This window comes from Rana temporaria, chromosome 1 (assembly GCF_905171775.1).
Source record: "Rana temporaria chromosome 1, aRanTem1.1, whole genome shotgun sequence".
Taxonomy (NCBI): Eukaryota; Metazoa; Chordata; class Amphibia; order Anura; family Ranidae; genus Rana; species Rana temporaria.
Genome location: NC_053489.1, coordinates 585,299,728 through 585,315,556, shown reverse-complemented (window position 1 = coordinate 585,315,556; position 15,829 = coordinate 585,299,728). Strand labels below are relative to the sequence as shown.

General features: G+C 44.6%; 1 protein-coding gene across 4 annotated transcripts in view; it reads right to left on the bottom strand.

Annotated features, from left to right (window-relative positions):
• The window catches only part of ATP8A1 (ATPase phospholipid transporting 8A1), a 308,603-nt gene extending 293,848 nt beyond the window's left edge, over positions 1–14,755 (bottom strand). For 3 of the 4 annotated variants that reach the window (XM_040335010.1, XM_040335017.1, XM_040335013.1), the window contains exons 1-2: positions 14,637–14,755; positions 11,186–11,280 (exon numbers count right to left, since the gene is read on the bottom strand). In XM_040335010.1, the coding sequence (XP_040190944.1) occupies positions 11,186–11,234 (49 nt within the window). In that variant the 5' untranslated portion in view covers positions 11,235–11,280; positions 14,637–14,755. Of the gene's footprint in view, positions 1–11,185; positions 11,281–14,577 lie in introns of all 4 variants that reach the window. The other variant, XM_040335011.1, reaches the window with a different exon arrangement.
• Positions 14,756–15,829: the final 1,074 nt, after the last annotated feature.

Genomic DNA, 15,829 nt, shown 5'->3' with positions numbered 1-15,829 from the left:
TTACACTATTTCAGCCATGAATAAGCACTGAAATAGTGTGAAACGCGTCGGCTGTCCCTTCCTTTTGCTGTGTTTTGTGATGCATGCCCATTTTTTTTTATCAATAAAGACAACTTTTGAAGTTTCCTTGGAGTGCGGCTGTCCATCTCTTTTGAAACTCTACATCTGTGCCCAGTCTTGCCACACAGAGTTAATCCAGCTCGGGCAATCCTCTTTCATTGTTCGGTGAAATAAAAATGGACTTACAGAGACAAACCTTAGTCCGTTCCGCCCCCTTGCTGTGAGTGACAGGTTATTTACATATCTTATGCACTAGCTTCAGACAGACATTTTTTAATTCCCACCCCCACTCCTTTTCTGAAGTCTGGTGGTTACTTTTGGATTTTGACTGGATGTTCGTGATCATAGCAGAATTCAGTGTAAGAAATACACAGGAAAAAATGTATGTTGACAAGGGGAGTGTAGAGGTGGGCGGAGAGTCTGACGTCACGACTCCACCCACCGAGCTCCAGACAACAGAGCCACCCACAGAATCTGCAGTTTTTCAGGTTTCATAACAGACATAGGGGAGACAAGGAGACAGGTGAGGATACATGCAGGAGGCATGTATATCCTTATAGATCAGCACTATGGCAGTAGTTTAGAAAGGATGAGAGTGGGTTTACATCCACTTTAAGCTAAAAGGATCCTGAAAGTTTATAAATTTACTTTGTAAAGATCCCCACACATTTACTTCCTTGAATTTTGAGAGAAAGTGTTCACCATGTCCAGTGGGTAGGCACTGCTGTCACAAATTTTACAAAGGATCTGCCTGCTGAACTACAGGGGTGCTGAGGAGGGGGTTTCAGGAGGTGGAGTCAGTACAGGAATCACTGATTACCAACAGTACCATGGGATATGTAGCCCTCAGAAATTGAAATTAAACAGAGTTTACATCCAATGTTCTATCAGATACATTTTGCCTTACTAATGGCACCTGTCAGGGTTGCCCTCTCTCACCCCTGATATTCTTGTTAATAATGGAACCCCTGGCGGAGGTCATCAGATCTTGATTAGATTCAATTGCAGGCACAAAATAGGACTATTTGCTGATGACGTGGTTTTAACACTAACAAATCAAGCTTTTTCACTGAAAAATGTACAAATATTACTAGATAAATTGAGTTTGGCATCCTCTTACAAGCTAAATTCAAATAAATCATGCCCATAGGCTTGACAAGGAAACTGAAAGACCAACTTAAAAGTAAAATTTCCATTTCAATGGGTCAATAACAACCTATCATAATCATCCCCATCAACTTACCACTCAAACTTTCCTAAATTGCTTGATCCAATCAAGACAGACTTGTAGCATATATCTAGTCATGAGCAGCTATGAAAATGATACTATTACCCAAAATCATATATCACTTTAGAACCATACCAATAACGATACCAGAAGAAGACTTTGACAATTCCTTAAAAGGGGAGTAAACTTTCCCGATCTTAAAAATGACTACTATGCGGCCCTTTTAGACCAGATCAAAGCATGGCTCGACCCACACTCAGATAAACTATGGGTTCACATTGAAAAACACGTGGTAGGTAATAGACATTTATCCTCTCTTTTGCTATCATATCTGACTCATCTGAAAATAAACTATAGGGCTTTTCCCTCCATAGATGCCACACTACAAGCATGGAACAAACTACATGCAATAGTACCCCCTGATACATTAGACAAATGTACTGACCTCTTATTACAAATCTACAAGTATACAATGCCTAATTTAAAAATCTAACCATGGTTACAAGATAAGATACTGACCTACAAAGAAAATGCTTTTCAACCCAGACCCACATCTTTCTCATATTCAAATTACCAACTTTCACAATAGCAACCCGAACATACACTATAGGGTTCACAGAGAAACTTGGACATACCTACTGTCTAATCATGACAAGCCAAAGGGGTTGTCATGATTAGACAGTTGGCCTTTATGGAGGAGAGGCAAGAAAAAAGCCATTGTTGAAAGAAAGCCATAGGAAGTCCTGTTTGCAGTTTGCGAGAAGCCATGTGGGGGACACCGCAAACATGTGGAACAAGATGCTCTGGTCAGATGAGACCAACATTTTACTTCTTGGCCTTAAAGGGGTTGTAAAGGTTCTTTTTTTTTTTCACCTTAATGCATCCTATGCATTAAGGTAAAACAACATCTGACAGTTACAGCCCCCCTGTTTTACTTACCTGAGCCCGTTCACCTGCTGCGATCGCCCCCGATGTCCTCTTCTCCGCTCAGTCTGCCCGTTGATTGGCTAGAGTAGATGGATTGATAGCAGCGCAGCCATTGGCTCACGCTGCTGTCAATCACATCCAATGACACAACGGGGGCGGGGCCGAGTGATACAGTGAGCGGCTATGGCCCCCAGCTGTATCACGGGAGCGTGCCCGCAAGAACTAACCCCCATTGGAGAGCGCTCCCATGAAGGGGATTAGTTATTGGGGGAGGAGCCGAGACAGCCGCCGAGGGACCCCAGAAGACCAGGTTCGGGGCCACTCTGTGCAAAATGAGTTGCACATTGGAGGTAAGTAGAACATGTTTGTTATTTAAAAAAAAAATAAAAAAAATGTGTATATATATATATATATATATATATATATATATATATATATATATATATATATATATATATATATATTCTTTACAACCCCTTTAAAGTAAAACGCTGTGTGTGGCAGAAAACTAACACTGCACATCACCTTGAACACACCATCGTGAAACATGGTGGTGGCAGCATCATGTTGTAGTGATTCTTTTCTTCAGCAGGGACAGGGAAGCTGGTTAGAGTTTAGGAGAAGATGCATGGAGCCAAATACAGAAATCTTAGAAGAAAACCTGTCAATTCTTCTAAAGACTTGAACCTGAGGTTCACCTTCAACCAGGACAACAATAAACATACAGCCAGCGCTACAAAGAAATGTTTTGGATCAAAGAATATTCATGGGTTAGAATGGCCCAGTCAAAGTCCAGACCCAAATCCAATTGGGAATCTGTGGCAAGACTTGAAAATTGTTGTTCACAGATGCCCTCCATCCAATCTGACAGAGCTTGAGCCATTTTGTGAATGGGCAAAAATGTCACTCTCTGGATGTGCAAAGTTGGTAGAAACTTGCAGCTGTAATTGGAGCGAAAGGTGGTTCTACAAAGTATTGACTAAATGGGGCTAAATACAAATGCACGCCACACTTTATTTATAAAAAAAAATAAAAAAAGTTGAAAACCATTCATCTTCCACGTCACAATTATGTGCCACTTCCTATCACATAAAATATATTTACAATTTTGGTTGCAACATGACAAAACGTGGAAAATTTCAAGGGGTATGAATACTTTTACAATGCACTTATACATATACTTATATATAAAATTGTATTAAAATTAGACTTTTTAATATTATGAATGATTCTTGAAGCTTGTTAAAAGTCTTCCGAAGCTTGCTTAAAGTGTTTGTTACTCTAAAATTACCGTATTTATCGGCATATAACACGCACAGGCGTATAACACGCACCCTAACTTTAAGAAGGCAGTATCAGGAAAAAAACATGCCACAGCCCCCTGCGTATAACACGCAGGCACAGTTTACCCACTATTTTCAGGGTAAAAAAGTGAGTGTTATAGGCCAATAAATACAGTAAAAAAAAAAACTGTCTGATGCTGCCTGGCTATACCCTCCTCTCTGTAAACTGACCACAGTTTATCATGGCTGCTTAGCCCTGACACTGTGGTAATTTGACATGCCTCTGCTATCCCCAGCCCTGCGTTAGTGTCCACCCCCTCCCCTCCTGCTGCTCTCATAACTACCATAAAAAACATCCCATCCCCTCAGTAACATAATGTGTGTCCCTGTGCCTATGTTCTATAAAAAAATATGCCGATCTGTACCTATATCCAAGCGGCGCTCACATGACTCCTCGGCCCTCTCTCCTCTCCAGCTGACGTCAGCGGTAGTGCTTTAGCCCTGCCTGCTATAGCTGTCAGCAGAGTAGAGATCCGAAGAGTCATGTGAGCGCCATTAGACACTTAAATATAGGTTCAGATTGGCATTTTTTTTATATAACACAAGCACAGGGACACACACTGTTATGTTACAGAGCGGATGGTAGGTTTTTATTATGTTGGGTTAAAAAAATAAAAAACTTTAAAGTGGCAGACAACAAAGCTTACAACCAAATTTTAATCTGCTCCGGTCCCTTTATCCTGCAGCTCCAGTTTCCCTGTCAGTGAGAAGCTGCAGCAAGGGCATGGCGGGAACGCCAACAATGACCGAGTCATGAGATCTTATGGATGAGACTGCACCCAAAATTTACAGCCGTTAAGCACTACCGTACACAGCGGAACCAGGGCTTCAGAATCACGTGACTGGCCTGGAGCTGATTAAAAATAAGCAAGTACACAGATCTTTTATACAGAATAGGCAGGAGAAGAGGCGGGGATATTTTTAAGAATAGTTTTTTTTTTTTTTTACGCTTCATAGCCACTGGAAAGTTTGCTGTCCACCTATATGTGGCGGTGGCGTACAATTATGGTTAGAATTATGGGGTGGAAGCATGCTTACTCAGTTCTGTCCAGAAGCTCCAATCACAGTGATCACATGAACGGAAAGCCTGACTCCACATCCAGCATTAAAGCAGTAGTAAACTGCGGCAGAGTTAAAAAAACAAAACCACCCGTAAGGCAATTGCATAATGTGGTAGTATACATCACATACTAGCACATTATGAAATACATGCCCTAGAACGAAGCCTTCCAGCAAGCGCAATGTCACCACTGAGAGGGCCGACATCTTCCTCTAGTCTTTTTCTGGTGATGCAAGTGGCCAGAGCCGTGACCACGTCACTCCCATGCATGCTTGCGGAAGCCCCCGGTTTTGGCACAAAGCTCTAAAGGTCGGAGGTGGAAACATTATGCTTTGGGGCCGTTTCTCTGATAAAAGGTACAGACCAACTTTTCGGCATTGAGGGTCAATGGACGAGGCCATATATTGTAAAATCTCAGATAAGAACCATCTTCACTCAGCCAGAACACTGAAGATGGGTCATGGATGGATCTTTCAGCACGACAATGACCAAAAACATACCACCAAGGCAACAAAGAAGTGGCTCAAGAAGAAGTACATTAACCACTTCAATCCAAGGCACTTTCACCCCCTTCCTGCCCAGGGCATTTTTCAGCGCTGTCTCATTTTGAATGACAATTGCCCAATCATGCAACACTGTACTCAAATGAAATTTTTATAATTTTTCCCCCACAAATGGAGCTTTCTATTGGTGGTATTTGACCACCTCTGCGGTATTTATTTATTGCGCTATAAACAAAAGAAAAAGGAACAAGTTTGAAAAACACACACACACACACACACACACACACACACACACACACACATTTTTACTTTTTGCTATAATTAAAAAAAAATTATATTTAACTCATTTTTTTCTCAGTATAGGCCGATACGTATTCTACATATTTTTGGTAAAAAAAAAATTGCAATAAGCGTATATTGATTGGTTTGCGCAAAAGTTATAGCGGCTATAAAATAGGAGATAGATTTATAGCATTTTTATTATTCCTTTTTTTTTTTTTTACTAGCAATGGCGGCGATCAGTGATTTTTATCGTGCTGCGATATTGCGCCGGACACTTTTGACAAATTTTTGGGACCATTCGCACTTATACAGCGATCCCTGCTAAAAAAAAAAAAAATGCATCGATTGCTGTATAAATATGACTGGCAGGAAGGGGTTAACACTAGGGGGTGATCAAGGGGTTAATGTGTTCCCTAGGGAGCGATTCTTACTGTGGGGGGAGGGGACTGACTGGGGGAGGTGACCGATCGGTGTCTCTATGTACAAGGGACACACCATCTGTCTCCTCTCCTTGACAGGACGTAGATCTTTGTGTTTACACACACAGATCCATGGTCCTGCTCAGTTACTGGGCAATCGCAGGTGCCCGGCTGCCGCTTGCGCATCAGGTGCCCAGCGGCGCGCGCGTGCCCCTAGTGGCTCTGGAAGGTGCAACGTCATATGACCTCCGCCCAGAACAAGAGGCACTTCGTCCCGCTGTCATTTGACGGTGGGCGGTAGAGTAGTGGTTAAGGAAATGGAGTCTCCTGACCTTAATCCTATAGAAGATTTATGGAGGGAGCTAAAACTTTGAGTTGCCAAACGACAGCCAAGAAACCGTAAAGATTGAGAAGATCTGTAAAGAAGAGAGGACCAAAATCCCTCCCGAGATGTGTGCAAACCTGGTCACTAAATTGAAAAATCTTACCTCTGTGCTTGCCAACAAGGGTTTCTCCACCAAGTCATGTTTTGCTTGGGGATCAAATACTTATTTTACTCACTGAACTGCAACTCAATTTATGACATTTGTATTGTGTCTTTTTTCTGGATTTTTGGTTGATATTCCAATTTCTATATTCTATTTAAAATGCACCTATAATAAAAATTATAGTCTCTTCATTTCTTTGTAAGTGGGCATACGTACAAAATCTGCAGGGGATCAAATAATTTTCCCCACTGTATGCGAAGCGTAAAAAAAAAAAAAAGAAGGAAGAGGAAATAAAAAAGTTGGGTGTGGGGTTAGCAAAAAGCCAATGCCCACATTCTCAAAATAAATAAATAATAATAATAATAATAATAATAATAATAATAATAATAATAATAATAATAATAATAATAATAATAAATAATAATAATAGGAAATCTCTGAAAATAAATAAATAAAAGCAACATTTAGGAAAGCAAATTGTTCTAGAGCAAGACCCCTTTTACACCGAGGAGTTTTTCAGGCGGTTTGGCGCCAAAAATAGCGCCTAAATACCACCTGAAAAACTCCTGCCCTGCAGTCTCAATGTGAAAGCCTGAGGGCTTTCACACTGAGGCGATGCGCTGGCAGGACCACTCCAAAAGTCCTGCCAGCAGCATCTTTGGTGTGTTCCCATTGAAAACAATGGGACACTGCGGTAATACCGCCGGCATTGCGCCTCGACAGAGGCGCATTGCCGGCGGTATTAACCCTTTTACGGACGCTAGCGGGGGTTTAAAACCGCACCTCTAGCGGCCGAATACCGCCGCAATTCCGACGGTATATCCCCGCTAAAAATAGCGGCGCTATACCGTCAGCGCACCTCCCGCCCCAGTGTAAAAGGGGCCTTATTGTCACGCTACCTGCTGCATTTGGACATTGCCAACGTTTGATTCACCAACCAGGGTTCAGTGATCTCTGCTCAATAAAGGGTCAGTGGTCAGTATTCCCAAAATAAAAAAACACCTGTTCTGGCGGACTGACCCGAAACCTATAGATGCGGAAAGGAGGAATGAACCGTTATAGCTTCCAGTATCTGTTGCAGACTCAAGACTTGAGACCTCCCTTGAGAGACTCACTCTTCTTGCTGCAGCAGGACTCTGACTATTAATGCTGTGTGTTTGTTCACTGTAACGCAGAAGATGCAAAAGAAGCAAGAGAAATAACCCAGAAGTAGTCTGCAGTGGAATGACCCTCTAATATGGAAAAGAGCATTGTTCATAATCTATAGCCAACAATTAACCCTTTACTGACCTGACCAAAGTGATCTCAAGCCTTCCTGCTGGCTACAGGTTTCTGCACTTTGCAGCAGCCTATATAACAAACTCGGAGCAATGCTAGGTGTGAACTGTGACAATTGCAAACATATCCGAGCCAGCCCTGCACTGCGACACGCTATAAAAACCGGCCATAAATTAACTCATTCATTGACACAAATTCTTGCTAAAACCGGGGCAGGGTTACCATCTCAAGTGGTGCTAAAAACAATACGTGCCACAAGATAATTAATGTACTGCAGTATTAATGACCACCCTTAATAGACCATCAATTAGCAAAGAGAAGGAAACGGAAAGGTAAGTACACCAAGGAAAAAAGACTCGCCGTGGATGCCAACAGATTAAGCCGAGGTGTCATTGCACAAGATCAGATTAACAGCAAGACGGACGGCTTCCACAAGGCTGGCTATTCATAGGGAAAGACAACACGGCTGTGCCCGTTCCAACGAAACAACATACAGATCATTTTTATTATCAGTGAGAGCCATGAATCAACAGGAACTTATTATTATAGAAACAACATTGCAGAGTTATGTCCTGTACTGCATATTTATTATAAAACTACTGATCGGCCCCTCAAGTCCGTTCTATAGACACAGGCCCGTTGTGTAAGGCAGTATAAATTACAATAATGTGTAAGCTGTAGTCACCCAGGCAGATTTCCCATCGCAGCAGACATTGAATCCCTTGGGCCCATCTCCCCATAGCTTGTGTCACGGCTGATGAGCATTCAATTGTGTGCATGACAGACACAGATAATAAAAAAAAAAATAGTGTTTATAAATGAAATATCAGTTATACACAATACGACAGGGATATGTAATTAGTGGACCTCCAGCTGTTGCAAAACTACAAGTCCCATGAGGCATAGCAAGACTGACAACCACAAGCATGACACCCAGAGGCATGATGGGACTTGTAATTTTGCAACAGCTGGAGGTCCGCCAATTGCATATCGCTGCAATACGATATCATACCTCCCAACTTTTTGAGATGGGAATGAGGGACACCTATCAGCAAAAGTATGCAGGCATAGGACACACCCCTTGCCACGCCCCCTTAAAAGAGAATTGTAAAAAAAAAAAAAAATCACTTAGAAAAACATCCCCTAGCGTTTCTGGCTGTGGCCATCTTGAGTAAGGGCAAATGCTTTATGTAACATTTACTTCTTGGAATCAGTCTACCCTTAGCTCAGCCATGCAGGCAGGAGGGTGTGCTTAGCTGAGAATACCCCCCTCCCCTCCTGAAGACTCCTGGGATGTATGAGATCATTTGCCTAGGCCAAGAGACCAGGAAGTAACTGAAGAAAAACTGTTTAAGTAAATATGATATACTTCCTATCTATTTACTAATAACAGCATAAGGATTCACAAAAGGGTCAATGTTGATTGAGAGAAGGAAGTTCCACAACATGGCCGGTTACAAATGTTGGCTGCCATCTTCTAAAAATGCTATCTGCCTGGCTGTCGTTTTACTCCCATGGCTTCAAAGATTTCTAAGCCAGGCTAGCCATGGATGCTCACGTTTTAGTAGCAATCGGTCATAATTCAGACCCTACCAGCACCACCCTAGCTTGACAAAAATTGGACTGGATGGAAAATTATCAGCCAAACAGTAACTGCATCCTATCAGATGCAGTCACTGTTCAGCTGCACCATTGTAGTAAGACAGTCGCAGCTCCCATGGTTGCTGAATACAATAGCCAGCAGTGAAGATCCCTCCATTCACATGGCTGAACAAAAGAAAAATCGAGCCCCAAATGGCCACCTCTGGTGACCCAGAACAAGTATAAAGATAAGGGGCCAGATTCTCAAAGGAGATACGACGGCGTATCTCTGAGTCTGGGCGGTCGTATCTATGCGCCTGATTCTTAGAATCAGTTACACATAGATTTCTATTAGATCCGACCGGCGTAAGTCTTACGCTGTCAGATCTTAACTGCATATTTACGCTGGCCGCTAGGGGCGTGTACGCTGATTTACGCCTAGAAATATGTAAATCAGCTAAATACGCGAATTTACGAACGTACGCCCGGCGCAGTACAGATACACCGTTTACGTTAGGCTTTTCCCGGCGTAAAGTTACCCCTGCTATATGAGGCGTACCAATGTTAAGTATGGACGTCGTTCCCGCGTCGAATTTTGAATATTTTACGTCGTTTGCGTAAGCCGTCCGTGAATGGGGCTGGACGTCATTTACGTTCACGTCGAAACCAATACGTCCTTGCGGCGTATTAGGAGCAATGCACACTGGGATATTCCACGGACGGCGCATGCGCTGTTCGTGAAAAACGTCAATCACGCCGGGTCACAAGTTATTTACATAAAACACGCCTCCTGTTCCAAATTTGAATTAGGCGGGCTTACGCCGGCCTATTTACGCTACGCCGCCGCAACTTACGGAGCAAGTGCTTTGAGAATACAGCACTTGCCCGTCTAAGTTGCGGAGGCGTAACGTAAATCGGATGCGTTACGCCCGCACAAAAATACGCCGATCTACAAGAATCTGGCCCAAGAAGTCTGGACTTCTCTATGTTCATTACAAGTCAGACGGTTTTTAAAGCGGAACTTCACTCTCTCAATCAACATTGATCATGTTTACTTGTTTTAAACCTTTTTTACATGTCTTCAGTTACTTCCTGGTTTCTGCGCTAGGCAAATTATGTCATACATCCCAGAAGCCTTCAGGTAGGAAGGAGGGTTTTCTCAGCTAGGCACACCCTCCTGCCTGAGCTAAGGACGGGTGGATTCCATTAAGTAAATGCAAAATGAATCGTCTGCTCTCACTCAAGAAGGCCACAGCCAGAAATGAGTTTTTCTATGCGATTTGTCAAGAAAATAAAGCATGCAAACATGGATGAATGGGGGAGTTTGCTTTGAATATTAAAGGGGTGGTTCCCCCTAAAACACATTGCTAACAATAGATTCGTAAGACCCGTTACACTGCGGGTAGGCTGGCTTTTTTTTTTTTTTTTTTTTTAGTACATACCGATATCTCCCCGTCTCGTTCCTTGTCGGTGGGCGTTCCTAGTTGATTGACGTTCCTCGGACGGGCGCGTACGTGACGTCACGACTTTCCGAAAGAAGCCGAACGTCGCTGCGCATGCGCCATATAGAGCCGACTCTATACGGCGCATGCGCAGCGACGTTCGGCTTCTTTCGGAAAGTCGTGACGTCACGTACGCGCCCGTCCGAGGAACGTCAATCAACTAGTTCCGCCCACCGCCAAGGGACGAGACGGGGAGATCTCGGTATGTACGGAAAAAAAAAAAAAAAAGCCAGCCTACCCGCAGTGTAACGGGTCTTACGAATCTATTGTTAGCAATGTGTTTTAGGGGGAACCACCGCTTTAAAGAGGTTTGTGGTGCTGAGATACAGTGTAGTTCCCCTTTAAGGCAATAAGTATTTTTTAGGTCGGCGATGACAGCCAATGCACTTCTCTCACTCTTAACATAAAAATCTGATGCAAATATCAATATATGAGAGTACTTGTACAAAGTGATCTCTGAATAATTCAAACATATGAACCTGGAATGAAAATATAATCTCAGAGAAAGACTCACCGCCAGCCCTGGACCGGAGGTCTGCTACAGTGGTCTGAACGGTGGACATGGTGCGGGGACTGTGCTTTGCCTTACAAACAATCAGAAATGGTGATCTAAAGAAAAAAAAACAAACAACATACACTGTTATTAACAAGAAATAATAAAGAAAAATACATAAAATAAAAAACATAGAACAATGATCATTTATGCCCATGCAGTTAAGCCTGGCTCCAGTTCATAAGACCCAGGGACTCCGTTACCTCTATGAATCTCAGGCACTGTCAGTCATGGAGAAAAGACGGTACTGTACAACGCCGATCAGCGAGTGCGTCGGGTGAAAAAGTGGTCAGAAAACATTGAACTGGGTGGCAATCCACAAGTTGAACAGGGCGTAAGCAGCGGTAAAAGAAGAAAGCGGCACGCAAGACAGAAAACAAAATAATTAGCCAGCGCTGGTGCGATGGGAGGGGGAATTATGTCACACCAAAGTGGCTTGTGATACAGATATAGAAATGAACAAGTGAATGAGGTAATCACACTGCTGATCGAGGAGCAGATGTCAAGTGACACTAAAGCACAGGATCCATGCTACAAGGGGGATGGATGGAATTTAAATGGCACTCAAGAGGCCAGCCAAATAGAACAAAGAGTAGAATGGAAGGACAGGGGAAATGGGGACAGGATGTGTCTAGGGGGTATTGTATGGCCAGGAGGATGGGACACGGCTGGGTTACTAGACGATGATGGTCAGGAACAGGGTGATCACAGGCTGGCACAGTCAGATGCTGATGGTCAGGAAAAGGATGATCAGAGGCTGGCACAGTCAGACGATGGTCAGGAACAGGGTGATTAGGGGCTGGCACAGGCAGATGATGGTCCGTAACTGGGTGATTAGCACAGTCAAACGATGGTCAGGAACGGTATGATCACAGGATGGCAGTCCAATGATGATGGTCAGGAAAAAGGGTGATTAGGGGCTGGCATAGTCAGGTGTTGGTGGTCAGGAACAGGATGATCAGAAACGGGGTGATCAGTGGCTGGCACAGTCAGATGATGGTGGTCATGAATGGGGTGATCAGAGGCTGCCACAGTCTGCTGGTCAGGAACAGGGTGATCAGAGGCTGGCACAGTCACATGTGGATGGTCAGGAACAGGAAGATCAGAGGCTGGCACAGTCTGATGATGGTCAGGATTGGAACAGGGTGATTAAGATATGGCACAGGCAGGTGTTGATGGTCAGGAACAGGATGATCAGAGGCTGGCAGTCCGATGATGGTCAGGAATAGGGTGATCAGAAGCTGCCAGTCAGATGATGGTCAGGAACATGGTTTCAATGAGTGATCAGAGGCTGGCACAATTACTAGATAATGGTCAGGAGTATGGTTGATGGGTGATCAGAGGTTGGCACAATCACAACAAGATGCTAGCCAGGAATAGGGATATAATAGGTGATCACAGGTTGGCACAAGATGAGGAAGATGGTCAAGAATAGGAATAACGAGAGACTGGAACAACTAATAGATGGTCAGTTGAAAAGTTACACAGGGTGATCAAACGTAGGGGCAATCACTGGATGAGGATAGTCAGGAGTATGGTTTAAATGTGTAGATCAGTGGTTGATACAATCAGATGATGCTGGTCAGGAGTATGGTTATCAGAGGTCAGTACCATCAGACGATGCTGGTCAGGAGTATGGTTATCAGAGGTCTGTACCATCGGATGATGGTCAGGAGTAGGCCGATAATAGGTGATCAGGGGTTGGCACCATCAGATGATGGTAAAGAGGACTATAATGGGTGATCTGAGGTTGGCACAATCATTAAGATGTTTAGGAGTGGGGTTATAATGTACAGATCAGAGGTTAGCACAATCAGATGATGATCAGTAGTGGTGTTATTATACTGTGTAGATCAGAGGTTTGTACAAGTACTAGATGATGGTCAGGAGTAGAGATGTGATGGGAGGTCAGCACAATCAGAGGATGGTGGTCTGAAGTTAGGTTATCGGAGGTTGGTACAATCAGATAATAGTGAGTAGGGTTATCGGAGGTTGGTACAATTAAACAATAGTACAATCAGATGATGGTGAGGAGTTGGATTGTCAGAGGTTGGTACAATCAGATGGTGGTCTGAAGTTGAGTTCTCAGAGGTTGGTACAATCAGGGCATGGTCAGGAGTTGGATTGTCAGAGGTTTGTACAAGCAGATGATGGTCTGAATTTGGGTTGTTGGAAGTTGGTAGTCAGAGGATGGTGAAGAGCTGGGTTATTGGAGGATGGTCGGAGGTTGGTAGAGTCAGACGATGGGGAGGAGTAGGTTATGAGGGGAGGTTGGTAGTCATCAGATGGTGATCAGTAGGTTATGAGGGGTGGTTGGTACAGTCATCAGATGGTGATCAGTAGGTTATGAGGGGAGGTTGGTACAGTCATCAGATGATGGGGAGGATTAGGTTATGAGGGGAGGTTGGTACAGTCATCAGATGGTGATCAGTAGGTTATGAGAGGTGGTTGGTACAGTCATCAGATGGTGATCAGGAGTAGGGTTGTCAAAGGTTGGTACAATCAGGTGCTGGTCAGTAGTTAGGTTATTGTAGGCTGGACGGAGTTTGGCACAGTCATCAGCTGATGGTGATGAGTAAGGTGACTGGAGGTTGGTACAATCAGATGCTAAACAGTAGGTTATGAGGGGTGCCCAGAGTTTGGTACATTCGTCAAGTTGGCAGTCTTTAGATGGTAGTGATTCGTGAATAGGTTGAACAGGTTGGCACAGTCATTCAATGGTGGTGAGTAGGTTGGTACAGTGATCAGATGGTGGTAGGTCAGCAGTCTTTCGATGTGGCTAGTAGGGTGATGGTAGGTCGGCACATTGATCAGACATTGGTGGTAGGTTGGCACAGTCTTTAGATGGTGGTAAGGTGGCAGTGATATGGCAGTAGGTTGGCACAGTCTTTAGATGGTGGAGAGTAGAGTGGTGGTAGGTTGGCACCATGATCAGGTGGTGGTAGGTTGGCAGTCTTTAGATGGGGGTGGTAGGTTGGCACAGTCTTTAGATGGTGGCAGAAGGTTGGTACAGTGATCAGACGGTGCAAGGTTGGCACAGTCATTAGAAGGTGGTGGGGTTATAGTCCAGAGATGAGAGGTCGGTACAGAGGAAGTTGTGGGGTGAGTAGAGTGCCAAGTAGACGAATTGATAGAAGATCGGAGTGTCAATGGAGGGTGGAATGAATACAATGTATGTGACGATCGGGGGATAGAAGATCGGGGTGCCCATGGAGAAATGAACAGATACAATGTATGTGACAATCGGAGGGTGGAATGAATACAATGTATGTGACAATCGGAGGGTGGAATGAATACAATGTATGTGACGATCGGGGCACGCAGTGGAGAGCGGTGTGTCTGGGTGGCAGTACCGGGCAGAGGGTGAGATGATCAGGGCCGGAGATATAGAAGCGGGGCTCCGTCACTTCACCTCTCCCGGCTGTGTACGGTCCATCAGTCGGTGTCGGTGGGTCGGTATCCTCCTTCCCCGGCTCCCCTCCTCCTCCTTCGCACTGTTCTCTCCCCGCCCGCTCCGATCACTACTGATCACTGAGCCGCCCGGCCGCGCGCACCCTGCTCAGACCGTACCACTACACCCAGCCATGGGGGAGGGAGGGTGTATGGATTTTTACCATTCATCACGTCTTACACCGAGTCTAGCTATGACTACATTTACAGCAGAACATAATATGTATTCTGTCCATAGAGCGGAGCTGGTGTGTGATAGAACAATACGGGTCCCGTTCTCACATGTATCTGTCATATTATCCCCCCCGCACACAGTGAGTCGGTCGGTCGGAGGTCTGTGCGGTGGGTCGCGGCGGCCAGCTGCAGTCCGGAGCTCGGTGACCGGTCCGGGATCTGTGATGTGTGACCGGAGGAGGACTACACTCCTCTCTGTGGGGGAGGGGGGTTCCCTCTATCACTCCTATTATATACTGTGTGTATTCCCAGTCCTGTGCGGAATAACTGACCCTCTGCATAGTAATCACAGGAGGTCATTCACCCAGCACTTCCACCAATCACATAACACCTTGTATTGTTATCAATGGGTGCAAAGCATTCTGTGATTGGACAAGTTAGGGATCATGATGTCACTACCCATATGATCCAATCAGAGAAAACCTTGCACTCATTCAGAAAAATACAAGGTGCTGTGTGAATGGCGGTGCGAGTGACTGACCCCCTGTGTTCCCCCAGGAGACAGCGACAGGGGCGGACTGACCATTGGGACTCCCGGGCACTGCCCGAGGGCCCCATGCCACTAGCGGGCCCCATCAGGGTTGCCAGGCTCAGTAAAACCAGGGACAGTATGTAAAAATCTGTGTTTTTTTCTACATCTGTCCCTGATATGTACGAAACCGACATGCTTTTGATGTGAATATCCCAAGATTTTAGCTGCCCTGCCTCTGCACTACCTCCTGGCATGGTGGCCATCTGTAAGCCCGGGGGCCCCATAATCTTCTATTGCCCGGGGCCCCATAATCTTCTATTGCCCGGGGCCCCCATGAGTTGTCAGTCCGCCCCTGCACTAAATACATATGTAGCGCCCTGCTCCCGTTGAACAGGAGCTGCTTTAAATTTAGAGTGATTAAAGGGGTTTTCCACCTTTTTTTTAAGTTT